Raw genomic sequence first — 16,925 nt, 5'->3', positions numbered from 1 at the left:
CTGCATGATTTGGTCTGACTCCCAGTTCAGAAGGTGACCAAGTCTGGAACAGCAGACCATACTGAAGGATGGGACACAGATGCAATGCAGAAGCTCAGGTAGTGCTAACATCTGGCTTTAACCACGACTAATTGTCTCTCACGTTGGGCACTAGAATTCCCTCACACCACCCAAATCTCCCCTCTATTCAACAAAAACACCTCTGTTACTCTGCTACTCGCTAACTAACACAATTATGTTATTACCAATGTACCTGAGGAGAAGGAAAGAGCCTAAATGTTCCAGTGCTAATATTTCTGATCCTGTTTGTCTGCACTGATTCCTGACTCTAGCACTTCCTGTGGGTGGTGCTGTTGAGTAGGTGTGACATTGCCCAGGGTACAAGGTGGACTGCTGTGTCCTGTTAGGGGCTTTCCCTTCGCCTCTGCCCTGGTTCTTATCATGCAGACAGAAAGCAGAAGACCAGACATCCAAAGTGCAGGCAATGCGATGTTTATTGGGGTTAATCAAGGAAGCATATTCATAGCTCTGCACACCAGTAAAGCCTTTTTCCCAGTGTCCCAGTTTCCCTTTCCTTAGCAGGCATAATTATACCTGTAGTGCATGCCGTTGGTCCCACCCCTTACAACTTATAGTCATATTCCATTTTGGAAGGTCTGGGGGCTTTGGTACTACCTCTTTTATACCTTATGGGAGGGACAGGGAGTGAGGTTGTGTACTGGCCAAGGCCAGGCTTTCCTTTGGCTTGTAGGGTTTCTTATACCTTCCCCCTCCATCCCCCTTGCCCTTACCAACTGGTTGCTTGACCTTGTCTTGAAATAAGAGTCAAGGCAGTCTTCAAGTGTACACTCGTATATTATATTCCCACCATACCCAACAACACTTCAACTCTCTTCCTTATCTCCTTTCATTGTACTAAAAGCCCCATATAGTTGTGGGAAATGCAACACACAGAGTCTTTGTTCTTTGTTCACACATATTAGTAAGGACATAGGAGTATCAAAAATCAAACCCAAAATTCTATCTCAGGCTAACAAACATGCCTGTATGCTAACATGTCCCCTCAGCTGTCAAGCCTGTGATGCCTTTTACATGGCTTTTCTGGTAAACAGCAACCCCTCTGGGCTTTGCTCATTCACAGCCACTAGCATGTAAAATCACTCCCAGCTGAATACATGAATGCTATGCCCAGCCATCCCATAGCTACATCCAGGACACCACCCGCATATCCCCAGTCCCAGCCTTACTCCCCAGAAATGTGCGTCTTGTACTACTTACTTGCCCCCTGGACAGTACAAGCTCATAGAGAGTTTGTCATTCCAACACTGGTAATGATTATGCATCAGCCGTGTTTATCAAGTAGAGGTTCCCCACACACTTTAATCGAAACACACATTGGTTAAGATAAAACAATAAGAGAGATTTTGTCTTTCCATAGTTAATAAATGTAAGTGATTACAAGGTGATAAGGCATAAAAGTCAGAATTGGTTATAAAAGAAGTAAAAAGATAAAAACATGAGCTAGTCCCTAACTTTACCAAGCCTAATAGGTTTAAAAACAAAAAAAGGAGTTTTTCTCACCAAAAGCTTACAGCTTTCTTTGTTAGCTAGAAAACCTCCAGGCCAGGACCACTCCCCCAGTTCAATGATGCTGCTTCTGTCTTTTAAGTGATCTATCTGCCACAAGTAGAGATGGAGGGGAAGAGGTGAGGTGGAAGTCACTGTCTTTTCATTTTTATATCCCACTCCCTTCTTTGAGAATTACCCCCCACTGGGGTACAGACAAACTGTCTCTGGTGTATGTGAGGGTTGAAGCATTTCTGCGAGGAAATGTAAAGATTTTGTTTATCCCCCACCCTGTCGGGTGAATGGCCTGAGATAGAATTTTGGGTTTGATTTTTGATACTCCTATGTCCTTACTAATATGTAATGGCCCTTTAGCACCTTGCTGGCGTGCTAGGGTGTCTTTGTCTCTGAGAAATTGGTTTGTGCGTATTACCCAGAACTATAACATATTTCACTAACAATCATACAGTAAAATCTCATAGCTTTACACACAGTGTTGTTATACACATCTTAACAGGTCAGTGATGTTCAGCAGATTACGAGTTTTCAAATGATATCTCACAAGGCATACTTTGTACAAAATATATCATAACCTAATAAAATAATATAATAAAAGTAGTGAACATGGGGTACGGGGTGTCACCGTAGGATATATACTTGATGGATGAGGAGAAATGCAGGAAGAGCCTATATTCCCAACATCCTATGTATCTAACACCAGCAGGAAGTTAGCAGCAACTCCAGGCAGTTAGACCATTTAAAATCTTAAATATAATATTAAAAGTCCATCTTCAATTAATGTACTCAGGAAAGGTCACTTGCCATTACATGCACAAAAAGAGATGTGAGCGGAGGCTCTGAATACTATGCTAAGCTATTCAAGATGCTGAAAAGGATGGCTTCTGGCAGTGGATAATTGCTGAAAAATGGATAAAAGTAATAAAAATTGCAGGTTTGGTGACAACTGATGATGGCCGTGTCCTAACTCCCTTCACGTTACTGAGGTATTTGGGCTCTAAATCCTCTAGGAATATCTGCTCTCATTATGAACATTCCAACAGATGTTTGCATTTATCCCTCTCTAGCCTCCTGTATAAAATCAATGTGCTGTATACTCATGCCTCAGTGACTAGCGAAGCACCTGAGTAGTGGTTGTGTGTGCACCCCTTGTTTTGTGATGGTGGTCTTAGTGTGGGATTGTTAATGTGTTAACTGTTCTTGTGCTGCCTTCCTTGCAGCCCGTGGCATGGAGGGAGGGAGGGATGGAAGGAGGAGGTGTGTCAGGTGTGGGAGGAATTGTCTCTCTACCATTGAGTGTTAGAGATGCTGGACTGCTTTGAGCTGTGGGGCAGCCTATATAAGGCTATTGTAAATTAGAATAGCCCCCAAGGCTGCTGTAATTTGTTGTGGGGGCCACTCTATGTGCTCAGGCAGCCCAGAATCTGAGTGGCACATAAGTGGTTTAAAGCCACTTTTGCTGCCTATCCTCCTGGGCTCCACGTTCAGTTTCTTGGGTACTAATTCTGTCTCAAGCATAGTGAAAATTAGTCTGATATCCCCATAATCCCTAGTGGGTGTCTGTCCACAAAAAACACCCTGAAATTTGGTACAATTTAGTGTTATTGGCAGTCTCTGCTCAAGGCCCAGAAATGCAGCGAGAGCATGTTGCCAATGAAGACCGAGAGAGACATTGGCAGATGGGTGAAATGGGGCTCTAGGATTGAAATGAGAGTGGATGCACTCGCAGAACTGAGTGAAGGAAGCACGCATAGTGGCTGTTCCGTTGTCCGCGTCTAGCGATTATTATTGTTCCTATTACTTCCATAAGCACTAAAACTCAGTAGCAACAACTTAAACAACATGAAAGTAAAGTGCCTGACAGCTCTGAGGATGGATGTTGTTGGCAGATTTTTACCAAAAAAGATGCCTGGATTATCTCTGTTTCTAGTGATTGGCACAGCTGGATGCTGCCACTTTTACTGAACTAATTCGACTTTCCCATATGCAACAATTCCTTCCCTACGAGGGGTGCAGCTGTAGGAAATGTGGACTCAGCATGGCAGTGGTAGCTCTGCTGAAGAGAGCAGTAAAGCCATCCTCAATTCCACCCTTGCTACTTAGAGCATGGATTGTTTGTTAGTCATTGCAGCATACTTAAATATCTTTTGAGGGTAAATTTTTAAAGTGAGCAGAGATGGGGCCGCAACACCGACTTTCTAAAGACGAACAATGTCATTCGGCAATAAGAAGCTGATTAGTTCCATGAGTCTGACATTTCCTCCCTTTCTTCCTCTCATCCACTCATCCTTTTTTTCTCGCTTATGTTGTTCTAGGCTCATCAGTGACCCAGTTGCTTGCCCGGGACCTAGACAACGACCATCTTGTGTTTGGTGTGGTCGGGGAGGAGGCCAGCAGGTTCTTTGCAGTGGAAAGCGTGACTGGAGTTGTATGGCTCAGGCAGCCCTTGGACAGAGAGGTAATGTCATTTGCTGCTAGAAGACAAGCTGCTACACCTTGATGTGTTTTTTTGTCAAAAATATTCCCTATTGAAGGCACCTGGTAACTGGAGGGCAGGGGAAAGTTGATAGGATCTTGACCAAACATCAGAATGGAAATTATTGCTCATCTTTCTGTCTGCCTCTTGTTTGGGGTGATCAGGAGCCTTCTCAAAGCCCTACCTGTGAAGAGTGAGCGCTCCTTGTGTGGTAACTTTTTGAGGTTTAGGCATTCATTTAAAAAAAAAAAAACAATCGAAATTTTCCAGAGACAGCCGACACCATATGTGATGAAAATTCATTTAATTGAAAGTCCAATTTTCTGTTGGAAAAACTTTCAATGCACAATTTTTGTCCAGCCCTAAATGAGCCTTTCCATAGCAAGGTGGGCACGCATCCCCTTCTGGTACTCTGAACTCTTGATCCAGACCTCATGGTAGTGTTAGGAGCTATGTTGATACCCAGTTCTGCAAATGTGTGTCTGGACTGGGCTGTGGTTTATATACCAGCATGGAGCCAATCAGTGGGCAGTGGAAAACGATCCCGCACTCTCACAGACCTTGGGAGGCAGGTCAGTCATCGCCCACAGACAACCTGCCAACCTTAAACATATTCTCACCAGCAACCACACACTGCACCATAACAACTCTAACTCGGGAACCAATCCATGCAACAAACCTCGATGCCAACTCTGCCCACATATCTACACCAACAACACCATCACAGGACCTAACCAGACCAGCTACAACATCACCGGTTCATTCACCTGCACGTCCACCAATGTTATATATGCCATTATGTGCCAGCAATGCCCCTCTGCTATGTACATTGGCCAAACTGGACAGTCCCTACGTAAAAGAATAAATGGACACAAATTGGACATCAGGAATGGTAACATAAAAAAGCCAGTAAGTGAACACTTCAATCTCCCTGGACATTCTATAACAGATTTAAAAGTAACTATTCTTGAACAAAAAAACTTCAGAAACAGACTTCAAAGAGAAACAGCAGAACTAAAATTCATTTGCAAATTTAACACCATTAATTTGGGCTTGAATAGGGACTGGGAGTGGCTGGCTCATTACAAAAGCAGCTTTGCCTTTCCTGGAATTGACACCTCCTCATCAATTACTGGGAGTGGACTACATCCACCCTGATCAAATTGGCCCTGTCAACACTGGTTCTCCACTTGTGAGGTACTCCCTTCTCTTCATGTGTCATTATATAATGCCTGCATCTGTAACTTTCACTCCATGCGTCTGAAGAAGTGAGGTTTTTTTACCCAAGAAAGCTTATGCCCAAATAAATGTTAGTCTTTAAGGTGCCACCGGACTACTTGTTGTTTTTGAGTTGATCTGCTGGCATAGCAGGAAAGATTCCAGGAACTGGTGGACCAATTTCCAGAAGGGTGGAGATGCTTGGTGGGGAGCCACACCTTTTGGCCTAATGCAAATGTTGGAGCTTCTTGTCACTGATGATCCGCATGCCTCTTGAAAGCCTTCTTTGCCTCTTCTAGATGGTTCCTGAGCTCCTCCTGAATGACATGGATCTTTTGGATCCATTGGTGGCTGCTGGATTCAGGGAGGCTGCTGGTAGTCCCTGGTGAAAATGGGGGTGGAACCTGTAATTAGCCAACAGGGGGCTCCAACCTGTAGAGGCATGGTCAGTGTTATATGAAAACTCTGCGTACTGCAGGAGTCTCGAGGTGCTGAGGGGTTTGGTCCAGGGCATCTTGGTATGTGCACAGGAGTCTATTATAAGCTTGGACTTTGGCCTGCATGTGAGGCCATCATTAAAAACAGGCAACCATGAGGGAAATATTAAGGTAGCCAAAGTGACCTGTCAATGGAGCATCATGGCACAGCCATAGCACCTCCAGTTAGGGATGTCCCGGGGGGGATATATATGCACTTGTTGAAGTATGTTCTCCTATCCCACACGGAACAATGCATCTTAGCTCCTAATGGCATAGACTGTGTTCCTTGGGCAAGCAGGGTCGTCTTTTGAGGCAGACTGGATGAGGGAGAGTACGTCTTGCTGAATTGTGACTTTGACAAAATTACTCTGTTTGAGGAGGTAGGGAGGTTGAAAACTAGGTTCCTTGTTTTCCAAGTAGTCATCGGTGGCAATCCCTTGAGGTCGAAGATGATCTCTTTCACAGGTTTTATTTTTCATGGGTCCTTTGGTGACTGAGGAGTCCAGTTCTTGAGCCACAGGCTCATTGGCAGACATTGAAGGTTGTGTTGGAAAACAGGGTTGGGCCACAATTGTTGTGTGACAGTTGTCTTTCCTCTCTTTTCTGGCATTTTTCTGCAACCAAGGCGATTTTCCTCAAAAGTGGATGTTCCCTCTCTGACAAGTCTTCACCAGTTATTCCTATCCTGGTCTGCTGTCTTCCAGTGTGTTGTGTCGATGCCACATCTCTTGGTCTTTATCTTGAGGGTGTCTTTAAAGCGTTTCTTTTTGGCCTCCCCATTTCCTTTCTGCTTTGGTGAGTTGGGCATACAGCAGTTGTTTTGGTAAGGATACATCAGGCATGCGCACACAGTGCCCACTCCACCTTTGCTGGTGCTGTATAATCAGGTACTCAACACTGAAGATGTTGGCCTCTGTGAGGACACAGACATTGCCTGATCCCTCTTGCAGAGGAAGTACTTCCAGAGTCCCAGTGTGGCGTCAGACCATCACGAGGCACAACCGACATGATTTATGTAGCCAGGCAGATCCAGGAAAAATGTCAAGAACACCACCAGGAGCCGTGTATGGCCTTTGTTGATCTGACCAAAACCTTCGATTCTGTCAGCCATGAGGCTCTGGGGAAAATCATGTCAAAGTTTGGCTGCCCAAGCAAATTTATCACCAGTGTAAGACTCCTTCACGACCAGATTACTGAATCCATCCTGTGCAGTGGCTTTACCTCTGAGCCCTTTGTCATACGAACTGGAGTAAAACAAGGTTGTGTACTGGCACCCACACTTTTCTCCATTTTCTTAGCAGCTATGAAAACACTAACCCAAGACCATCTACCGCAGGGCATTGGCGTCCAATATTGGATTGACGGCAGCCTCTTCAACCTTTCTCGTCTCCGTGCCAGAACTAAAGTAACATTGGCAACAATAACTGAACTCCTGTTCGCAGATGATTGTGCTGTAGTTGCACACTCAAAGGAGGATCTTCAAACAGCCCTTAATTGCTTCTTTGAAGCTTACAACAGCCTAGGGCTAACTCTGAACATCAGCAAAACAAAAGTTCTCCACCAGCCGGTTCCCGGTCAATCATCAGACCCAGCAAGGAAGATCTACATTGACAAAGAAGAACTGGAAAATGTAGACTACTTTGCCTATTTGGGCAGCCATCTCCCTCAGAGGGCAGACATAGATGTTGAGATTCAGCACAGAATTCGCTGTGCCAGCCTTGTCTTTGGCAGACTGCCTTGCTGGGTATTCAACCAATCACAACATCAGAACACATACTAGACTTTTAGTTTATAAACCGGTGGTAATCGCAACTCTCCTCTATGGCTTCTCCTCTCACTTCGGTGACTTACAGAAAACACCTGAAAAACCTGGAACACCAGCACTTTCTTTGGAAGATCCTCAACATAAAGTGGGAGGATCATCACACTAATGTCAGTTTCCAAATAGTATTCCTCCTTTCGTAATAGTGTTAGCTTTCCCATTTCAGTTTCCCAGGCAGTAGGTAGTTGTAAACTTGAATTGAGAGAACAACAAGGCTCATTTTAACTGCCTCTGGTTCAAAGCATGGGCCTTGTGAAGGTACACAAGATACTTGTGCTCTGTAAAAACCTGTACTGGTGCTGAGCTCCCTCAAGGTGATGACTCCATACTTCAAATACGTTTTTTCTCCTAATCCAGTATTTCATAGTCCATCTCTGTGGGGGTGAGTTTTAGAGAGTAGAATGCACAAGAGTACAGAACTGACTGTGAGATCACAAATCGCTGTGAGAGTGCTGCCCCAAGATCTACGTTGGATGCGTCTGTTTTCACTGTAAAAGGGCACATTGGGTCAGGGTGTGCCAGAATCAGGGCTATGGTGAAGGTGGTCTTGAACTGGTCCAAAAGCAAGCTGGGCTTTAGGCAGTCACATGAATTGAATGGCTCTAGGAAGGAGGAAAGTCAGTGGGGCTATTTATTTAGAGAAGTTGGCGATGAATTGCCTAGAAAAATTCATAAGGCCCAGGAAGCACTGAAATCCTTGGAGGGTCCATCTCTGCTGTCCGGTTGTGGATGGCTTTCGCCTTCTTCAGGTCCATTTGAATGCCTTCCAGGAAGATGATGTTGCATAGAAATTCAATGGTGGTCTGGTCGAAGGTGGACTTCTGTAGTTTGGCTTACAAACAATGCTTCCATAGTCTCTCCAGGACAGACCAGACATGATGTCGGTGCTGCTCAAGGTTCTCAGAAAACACCACCAAGGTAGATGATCACATACTGGTCCAGGATGTCTCTGAACACATCACTTAGGAAATGTTGCAGGGTAGGGTATTGGTTAATCCAAATGGCATTACTAAGTATTCAAAGTGCCCATATTGGATATGAAAAGTGGTTTTCCATTCATCCCTAGGTCTTATTCACAGTAGATTGTATATCGCTCAAATATCTAGTTTAGTGAAGATCCTGGTAGTCTTCAGGTGGTCCAACAATTCCGGGATAAGGAGCAGGGAGTACTGGTTTCGAATAGCCACCTGTGTCACTTTTTATGCAAAAAAAAAAAAAAAGAGGACTGGTGTCCCCACAGGAGAGGTGGATTTCTGAATGAAGCGCCTGAAAAGATTTTCCTGGTTATACGTGCATGGTGCCTCTAGCTCTGATTTAGACATGGTGTATATCCATCCATAGTATCAGAGGGGTAGCCGTGTTAGTCTGGATCTGTAAAAAGCAACAGAGAGTCCTGTGGCACCTTTAAGACTAACAGATGTATTGGAGCATAAGCTTTCGTGGGTGAATGCCCACTTCATCGGATACATGTAGTGGAAATTTCCAGGGGCAGATATAAATATGCTGGCAAGAATCAGTCTGGAGATAACGAGGTTAGTTCAATCAGGGAGGGTGAGGTCCTCTGCTAGCTACATCATCACCGGTTCATTCACCTGCATGTCCACCAATGTTATATATGCCATCAATGCCCCTCTGCTATGTACATTGGCCAAACTGGACAGTCACTACGTAAAAGGATAAATGGACACAAGTCAGATATCAGGAATGGCAATATACAAAAACCTGTAGGAGAACACTTCAACCTCCCTGGCCACATAATAGCAGATGTAAAGGTAGCCATCTTACAGCAAAAAAACTTCAGGACCAGACTCCAAAGAGAAACTGCTGCGCTTCAGTTCATTTGCAAATTTGACACCATCAGATCAGGATTAAACAAAGACTGTGAATGGCTAGCCAACTACAGAAGCAGTTTCTCCTCCCTTGGTGTTCACACTTCAACTGCTAGCAGAGGACCTCACCCTCCCTGATTGAACTAACCTTGTTATCTCTAGACTGATTCTTGCCAGCATATTTATACCTGCCCCTGGAAATTTCCATTACATGCATCCGATGAAGTGGGCATTCACCCACGAAAGCTTATGTTCCAGTACATCTGTTAGTCTTAAAGGTGCCACAGGACTCTCTGTTGCTTTATCCGTCCATAGGGCACCTTTCCCCTGGGTTATAGGTCTATTGGACAGTCATAGTCCCTGTGTGGGAATAACAAATCCACATTTTTCTTTCCAAACACATCCAGGTAGTTTTGATACTTGGGGAGCCCGAGGTTCTGGTTTGGAGCTGCTCCCTTCTGGTTAGCCCCTGTTGTCCAGGGTTTCACTTCTGTCATCTCTGGAGGGACTGCATGGGGTTGCGAGTGGGCAACGCTGATCTGAGCAAACTTTTCAGGACAAGGCGGTGAGTGACCTATGTGTACTGGTCAGTTACCAAGCTGAAGGCAGGAGAAGAGTAGAGGGGTCAGGATTGAGTCTGGTCAGGATACCAAGAAGTCAGGGTCAGGTACCAAGTTGCACCAGAGTCGGGGACAAACTATGGTCAGAAGCTGGACTATAGGGTCCTCAGCAAGGCAAGGTCTGGAGCAGAAGTCACTAGTTAGTTCTGCCTCGTTACCTACCCTGGATTTTACAATTGTGATCTACTGTAATGTTAATAAAAAATTAAATTGACACGAACTGCCAGAGAGCATAGCACTCAGAGGCTCAGGGAAGATTACGTGCTCAGCCTGTCCCCTTTTAAGCCTACGCTTCTAGTTCAATTTTCACTTCTAAAGAAAATCTGAACCTGCATTTAGGATCTTATTTAAAGAGATACTGGGTATCACTATTCATATTGACTTCAACTAGGTGTACACGGCTTCTTCTCTCAAGATCAGGCACTTGGATACTAAAATTGGCATAATCTCATACATAAATGACCATTTTACATACTCACAGTCAATGCCTATTTGAGTGCCTAAATGCAAAGGATAGTTGTCCTATTTAGGTGCTCATCTTTGAAAGTTGAGCTTTGCTGGTCCCTTGGCTGCGGCATCTCCCCTGTTTCTGATGAGAGGGAGGATGGGTTCATATGATGAAGTCACTGGACTGGAACTCAAGAGATTTTGGATCTCTTCCTGCTCTGCCACAGATTTCCTGTGTGACCTTGAACAAAGGACTTAATCTTCCCTGTGTCTCAGTTCCCTATCTATAAAACCGAGAAAGTACTTCCCTACCTCACAGAGGCGTGTGAGGCTAAAATCCACTAATGCTGGTGAGCTGCTTAGATACCATGACCTCACAACTGCTGGCAGCAAACTCCCAAATCTTCCCATATTCAAAATGGTCACCATCTTTCATTACTTTCAATAGACCTGAAACCAAACAGTCTTTAGTCAAGATGGCCACTATTTCCCTGCAGTTTTGCATATGGAAGCAAGGCTTCCCTTAGTGAAGATGACTATCCTCTTCCATTGTCTTCAATGGAATTGAAGTCAAGGAGCCCTTAGGGGAAGATGTCTGCCATGTTATGAGTGAGGGGCTGACCAGGAATTATGAGGAGATGGGGATATGTGAGAAGCAGGAGGGGACTGAGAAGTTGCAGGGGAGAGCCTAGAGAGTTCATGGAGATGTGTTGTGCGTGAGGGTCTTGAAGAGACAAGGGGAATCAGTGTGCAAGGAGGGAAACTGAGGGCTTGCAGAGGAATATAGGATGCAGGTGGAGACTGGGAGGAGGGGAGGCTGCTTGTGTCAAGGAGTTGGAGTGTTTGTGAATTTTTTGAGATTAGCCTTGTAACAAATCCCATGTGGGTTGTGGTTGGGGAGAGCCTGTATGTATGTATGTGACTGGATTTGGGGGGAGAGGAGTCTGCATATATGAACTGATCCTGGGGGCGTCAGCAAGTGTTTATGTATTGGCTTGATTGTGAGGGCAAGTCGAGTGAGTGTGTGTGTGTGTGTGTGAGAGAGAGAGAGATATTTTGGGGGCGCAGGCAGGAGTGTGTGTGATTTCCGTAGGCAGGAAAGAAGTGTGTGAGAGAGTTTCTGGTGGGGTAAGCAGGAGAGAGCGTGTAAGAAGATGAAGGTGAGAAGAGTATGCAGAGCCTGGGAGTGGGGAGCATGAGAGAGGAAAAGAGTGTTAGAGGGAGAAAGGGAGGAGAGATTACAAAATGGGAAGAAGAGAAAATCACATAAGAAAAGCAAGGTGGAGGGGCGCAAAGGAAATATATCAATTCTTGCACAATGTAGTAAAATGAGATGGAGGGGCAAAAAGACAAAGGGCAAACTAATATAATAAATAGTAGTAGAAAGGGAATGAACAGTGAAAGGGAAAAGAACAAATAAGAGGGAGACAAAGTAAGCTTTAAAAGATTTACTGAATAGAAAGAATTAGATGCAAAATAATGCAATAAATAACTAAGTCTAAAAAGGGATGTGATTGAAATGAGCTGTGGGGACAGAAATTAGGCTGGGGGCAGCCCTGTCTGTCTGTCCTGTCTCTTCCCTGGTTTATCCTTTTCTATGTTCAACAAAATCTGATCTTGGTCCCCGTTCCCCAACTTTTTTCCCCTGTGGTTGCACTTGTGGGTGGAGAAGTGGTGATGAAAAAGCTGATGTGGGAGAGTCTTGTACAAGGAAAATTGATCTCTCTCCTGTGTCCTTGGCATTTGGGCTGCTAGACTGGCTACAGGCATTGCCCCGAGGCCTTCTCGGATTGCATTACCTGAGCCTTCATGGAGGGGAATGTATGTTTTGGTAAACCATCCCTGAAAGCCCCTCCAAGGTAAACCGCTATCCTGATGAAAGAGAGGTTAAGTTGCAGTTTGAGAAACCAGAGCCTCCTGGCTATCCCTGAGCTTTGCTTCCCCTTGACTCTTTAGAGTCCTTCTGGATTAAAGTCAGGGTCACAGGGTCAGTGCTGGGTTTTCATTTATTTAGTTTTGTTAGACTAAGCTGTTGAATTAACTGGGATGCTGAGAGGCATGGGGCATTTGACTTCTCTAGCCCTTTCCCTTATGTGGGGCCTCAAACCTTTGTATACTGCAGACCACATCTTGTTAGAGAGCTTGTCTCATGGACACCTCCCCTGGCATTCCCAGTAGCAGAACATCCCGGCAGTTGCAGTGTGTCAGAGTAATATTAGGAAAGCAATGCTGTATTTTAACAGACTTCAGTGAGATAAGTGTGGTATCTGTTTTGATAAAACTTCCTCGTATTCTTTGCATTTACTCTTCATTTCATCTTCCCCTCACATTTGTGCTGGAACCAAAGAGGACAGGCAGCTCTCTACAGACCACTAGTGGTCCATGGGCTACAGCTTGGGAACCCCTGTCCTAGAGGAGGTCTGTCTTTCCCTCGCCTACTTCTCCTTACTGCCATTGCAAACAGCCTTTGTTGCCAGGGTCACAACGTATGCCGGAATAATGCTGGAGGGGGTGGGCACAACAAAGGAGGTTCAACAGCAGATTTCTTCGATCTGTATGGCTTTCATGAAGTACCTGCCTCTGGTTAGAGTACTCGGCTGCCAGTTGGCAAGCTGGCTGCTTCAATACCTGCCACCTATTGAGACAGGGGAAGAGCTGCCTCTTGTGTACAGATAATGTACAGGAGCCCCATGTGGTTAATATTTCTGAGCAATTGCACTCATATACAATGTATGTAAGTGAGCTTCTGACCCCTCCCTGTTCTCTTCAAGGCCATGACAGTATTTTGCATGTAATAATACTTGGCTAAAGTTCAAAACCTGCCATCTACTGATAAACGCTACAGTACCTCTAATTATCTGTTTTTCTTCTCTTTTCATTTCAGACTAAGTCAGAATTCACAGTTGAATTTTCTGTCAGTGACAGCCAGGGGGTAAGTGTGACTTTTTTCATTTCGTGATCTGAGACCAGAGAAGCATGGAGTGGGACCAGGAGAACACTGGCTGTTGAGGAGTTCACAGCCACTGCAATCCCAGCCTCTCCCCAAAAGGGGCATTAGAGAGTGAACAGGAGAGCACTGTAGGCCATGATGTAGAAATACAGTTGCAAGTTGTTTTACCGTTACATAAAAGCTGTGGAGCTGCAGGGAGTAGTGGAGAAGCACTGGCTCAGGAGATCTTGCAGCTACAATGCTACCATCTCCTAGAAGGAACGCTGTAAGGAGTGGAGTAGCTACACTGGTTACTGGGGAATGGAGAAGTACTTTAGTCCCAGCATCTACTAGCAGGGGGCATTGTAAGTCCCATTGGACCTCAGGCTGTTTGGGATCTAAAGAGAATGATGTACAGGAGCTGTGGCTCTAGGGTAGTGACAGCTGCTGAAGTTTTAGTCTCTTCCTGCCTGGATCTTCAATTTTACATCTGTCCCTTCTGTGAAATCCTTTGAAATTGAAGAAAATACCCAGTAGCCTAATGCTAGCTGTATGTTTTTATCCTTCTGGCCACAGGTGATCAAGGGGACAGTGAATATCCAAGTGGGAGATGTGAATGACAATGCTCCAAGGTTTCACAATCAGCCCTACAGTGTTCGCATTGCAGAGGTAGGAGCCTAGATTTCCTCTGGAGAGACCTTTTCCCTGGACACTTTTTCTTCTTATGGGCAGAGCTTGCCCATTTGTTTCAGTTAATTGTAAAAGGAGCGGAGCTCTCTGTCCAGCTATGTGGTGATGGTGATGGCCCCCTGGGGTGTTTGGTCTCTTCCACCTGTCCTGTCATTGGGGTTCAGGGAAGGATGAAATCCCTGAAAGTCTAGGCCATTTGTTTCCAATGGGTAGTAGCGGAGTGATAACGCTCCAGAGGCAGAGTATATCTGTTGGGAAAAGGCAGGTGGAGGAGTGGGGTGTGAGCTCAAAGAAATGTAATGCACACTCCATGTGGGGCTTTAACTCAGAAGCAAGCTTTGGGAAAGAGTGAAGATTGAAAGCAGCCCAAAATAGGAATCTGGTTTTTGCTTCTGCTTTCTTTTGGGGACAAAGGAAGAGGTGTCTCCATGGAGGTAATTTTGTGTAGAAGTAAATGTTCCCTCAAGCCTTTTTAGATTAGTGGCAAACGCTGGGAAAGCTCTGCCTGAGTGGCTCTCCCCTCTCAGCTATTTAGTCTCCTTGTAGACCTCTCTGTAGTGACGAGATTCTTCTTCCCAGGAGAAGACTGTCACGCTCCTTCCAGGGTGGCTTGGCTATGCTGGCTGCCAGGAAGAAAAGAGCTCCTATATGGTCGCTAAACTTATATAAAGTTGTGTAAAATCAGTCAAGTAGAATGATCAAGGAGCTTCTCACTCTGGAGATTTCGGGCTGATTTCAGGCTTGTTGGGTACAGCCTAGCAGCCAGTGTTTAGTGAGGGAGAGGATGGAGACCGACAAGCTGCACCATGGCTGGTACTAGTCTTAGTCAAATGATTAACAGTTTTGAAATGGAGAAATGAACTGATGGAGCCTTCTCCCTGTCTGACCCCGGGCAGGCCCTTGTTATTCCTGGAGCATGCGTCTGTGTGCAGATAAGGGAGTGCATCAGTGTATGTGAAACTGAGCAGTCTTTGGTCATTGAGAATTACAAATGTTTGGTTAATATGCTGGCTACAGGCTCCCTGCTGTGCTGGAGCTTGGATCTCTCACTGTTCTTCTCCTGTGTGGGTGAGTTTCCTTCATTAGGCTGCTCGTGATAAATTGGCCTGAAGTTTGTCTTCCATTTGCTTTGTCTGCTTCTATGAGAAACAAATAATCTGAAACACCCCTTTGAGAATGACAGTGCGTCAGAGGCATTTCTTTTCCTTTTTAGAGTGTAAACTTAAAAAAAAAAGTCAGCAATACTTGTGTTACCCATTCCCTGCTTTCTTTGTATGCCCAGACCTCTTGAAATGAATGAGGAATGACTGGATCTCCATCCTGCAGATCCTCTGTACAGTGATATGTCTGAAGGGGAGGGTATTTTAGTTGGTCTGTGAAGTAAGCAAGCAATCCGTGTTAGAACTGCATGTCCTGTCTCCACAAGGCCACTCTAGGATATGGGAGAGAAGGAAATTGGCTTTTAGGTGACTTCACCTAAATCCTTGAACACATAGACCCTTGTTTTCTATTGCTCTCCTCCTTTTCAAACTATTTTCCTATCTACAGAAGCAATGTACTCCCCCCTGGAACACAGGTAAGACTAGAAGAGAATGTTCTCTCCTTCTTCCCCATCCCAACATCACCCCATAAAAACCTGTTAAAATATTTTATGGTGTGTGTTAGTGAGAGGGCTCCCTCCTGGTAATGAAGAAATGAATGGAAACTGCATTTCTGTACCCACCTGGAATTGACGCTAGAATTGACCGCGCCATTTCTCCTCTCACTTGTCGCCTCCATCTTGAGAACTAAGATCATAAATTCAGATATATGGAAGGCTGGAGATTTAACTTACTGGCATCGAGTATGGGGGGGAAGAAGGAGGGCCAAGGTTCAGGAATGGATGTGAACGTTAAACTCGGTTGGGAAAAAGGCATTGTGGCAGCAGTGCTGGAAGAGATGAAAAAAAATAATCTGTCACACTTTCTCTGCTGGCCTCTTCTGGAGTGAGGGGTCTTTCAGCCCATCTTGCTGGATTTGGTTATAGTCGGCATCGTGTTACCCATAATAGACCAACATTGAAACTTAGTTTTCAGAGCTCATGCTTTTTTGGAAATTGGTCTAATGTAATTACGTGTGTTCATGTGCCAATTTGTAATCTCTATCCATGATCTTTAAGCAAGGACATGGATCAGAGGTAATGAGCCACATACTCATCATTCAGCCAGTGTCCTGAAAGCACTCTGTTCTACCAGGAGATAACATTTCCGTGGTGTCTTTTTAATGTGTTGTAAAGTACTGAGAAAAAGGGAGGGGGTGCTTCCTTGAATCCAATAGGACCTTCTAAAGGTATCAGTATGGTAGAAAAGTCATCGCTATAGTTTGTCCTTTTTTCCTCCATAACAATGCTGGTGGAGTCACTTCTAGCTTATTATACTACAGGTTCTGGGGCCCTTGGGAGGCCACCGTCTGGCTTCAAGCTTACACTTTTTTGTGGAGGGCATTTTCATTTTGTAGGAACTTCGGGTTGGCAAGAACATGCCCTTCTTCCCACCACAGTATCACATTACATTTTCCAAAACCTATCAGTCCATCCCTGTTCAGGTGGAAATCCTAGGGGGAGGAGTCACAAGCCCACCTACTGGTCAGAATAGAGTAAGCAAGAGAGATGATACCTTCTCATTTTTAAAGCTGATAATTGGGTGTGTTGTTTAGCTGTATGCGGCTACAATCCCCTGGTACTGAATGCCTACAGCTGCCATTGACTTCACAGGGAGGTGTAAGTTCTCTTGGAATATCAGGCCCCTGGCACAAAAGGGTGGCTTTGCTTCATGCTAGGTATGTTACTTTGA

The 16,925-nt window shown here is 44.9% G+C and overlaps 1 protein-coding gene across 1 annotated transcript in view; it reads left to right on the top strand.

Moving 5' to 3' along the window:
* The window catches only part of CDH23 (cadherin related 23), a 516,293-nt gene that overhangs the window by 118,524 nt on the left and 380,844 nt on the right, over nucleotides 1–16,925 (top strand). Inside the window, exons 4-6 of the mRNA XM_054034015.1 lie at nucleotides 3,900–4,042; nucleotides 13,360–13,407; nucleotides 13,981–14,073. Of these exons, the coding sequence (XP_053889990.1) occupies nucleotides 3,900–4,042; nucleotides 13,360–13,407; nucleotides 13,981–14,073 (284 nt within the window). The remainder of the gene's footprint in view (nucleotides 1–3,899; nucleotides 4,043–13,359; nucleotides 13,408–13,980; nucleotides 14,074–16,925) is intronic.

This window comes from Malaclemys terrapin, chromosome 7, assembly GCF_027887155.1.
Source record: "Malaclemys terrapin pileata isolate rMalTer1 chromosome 7, rMalTer1.hap1, whole genome shotgun sequence".
NCBI classification, from domain to species: domain Eukaryota; kingdom Metazoa; phylum Chordata; order Testudines; family Emydidae; genus Malaclemys; species Malaclemys terrapin.
The sequence above is the reverse complement of the archived record's forward strand: the minus strand, read 5'-3'. Positions and strand labels throughout refer to the sequence as shown.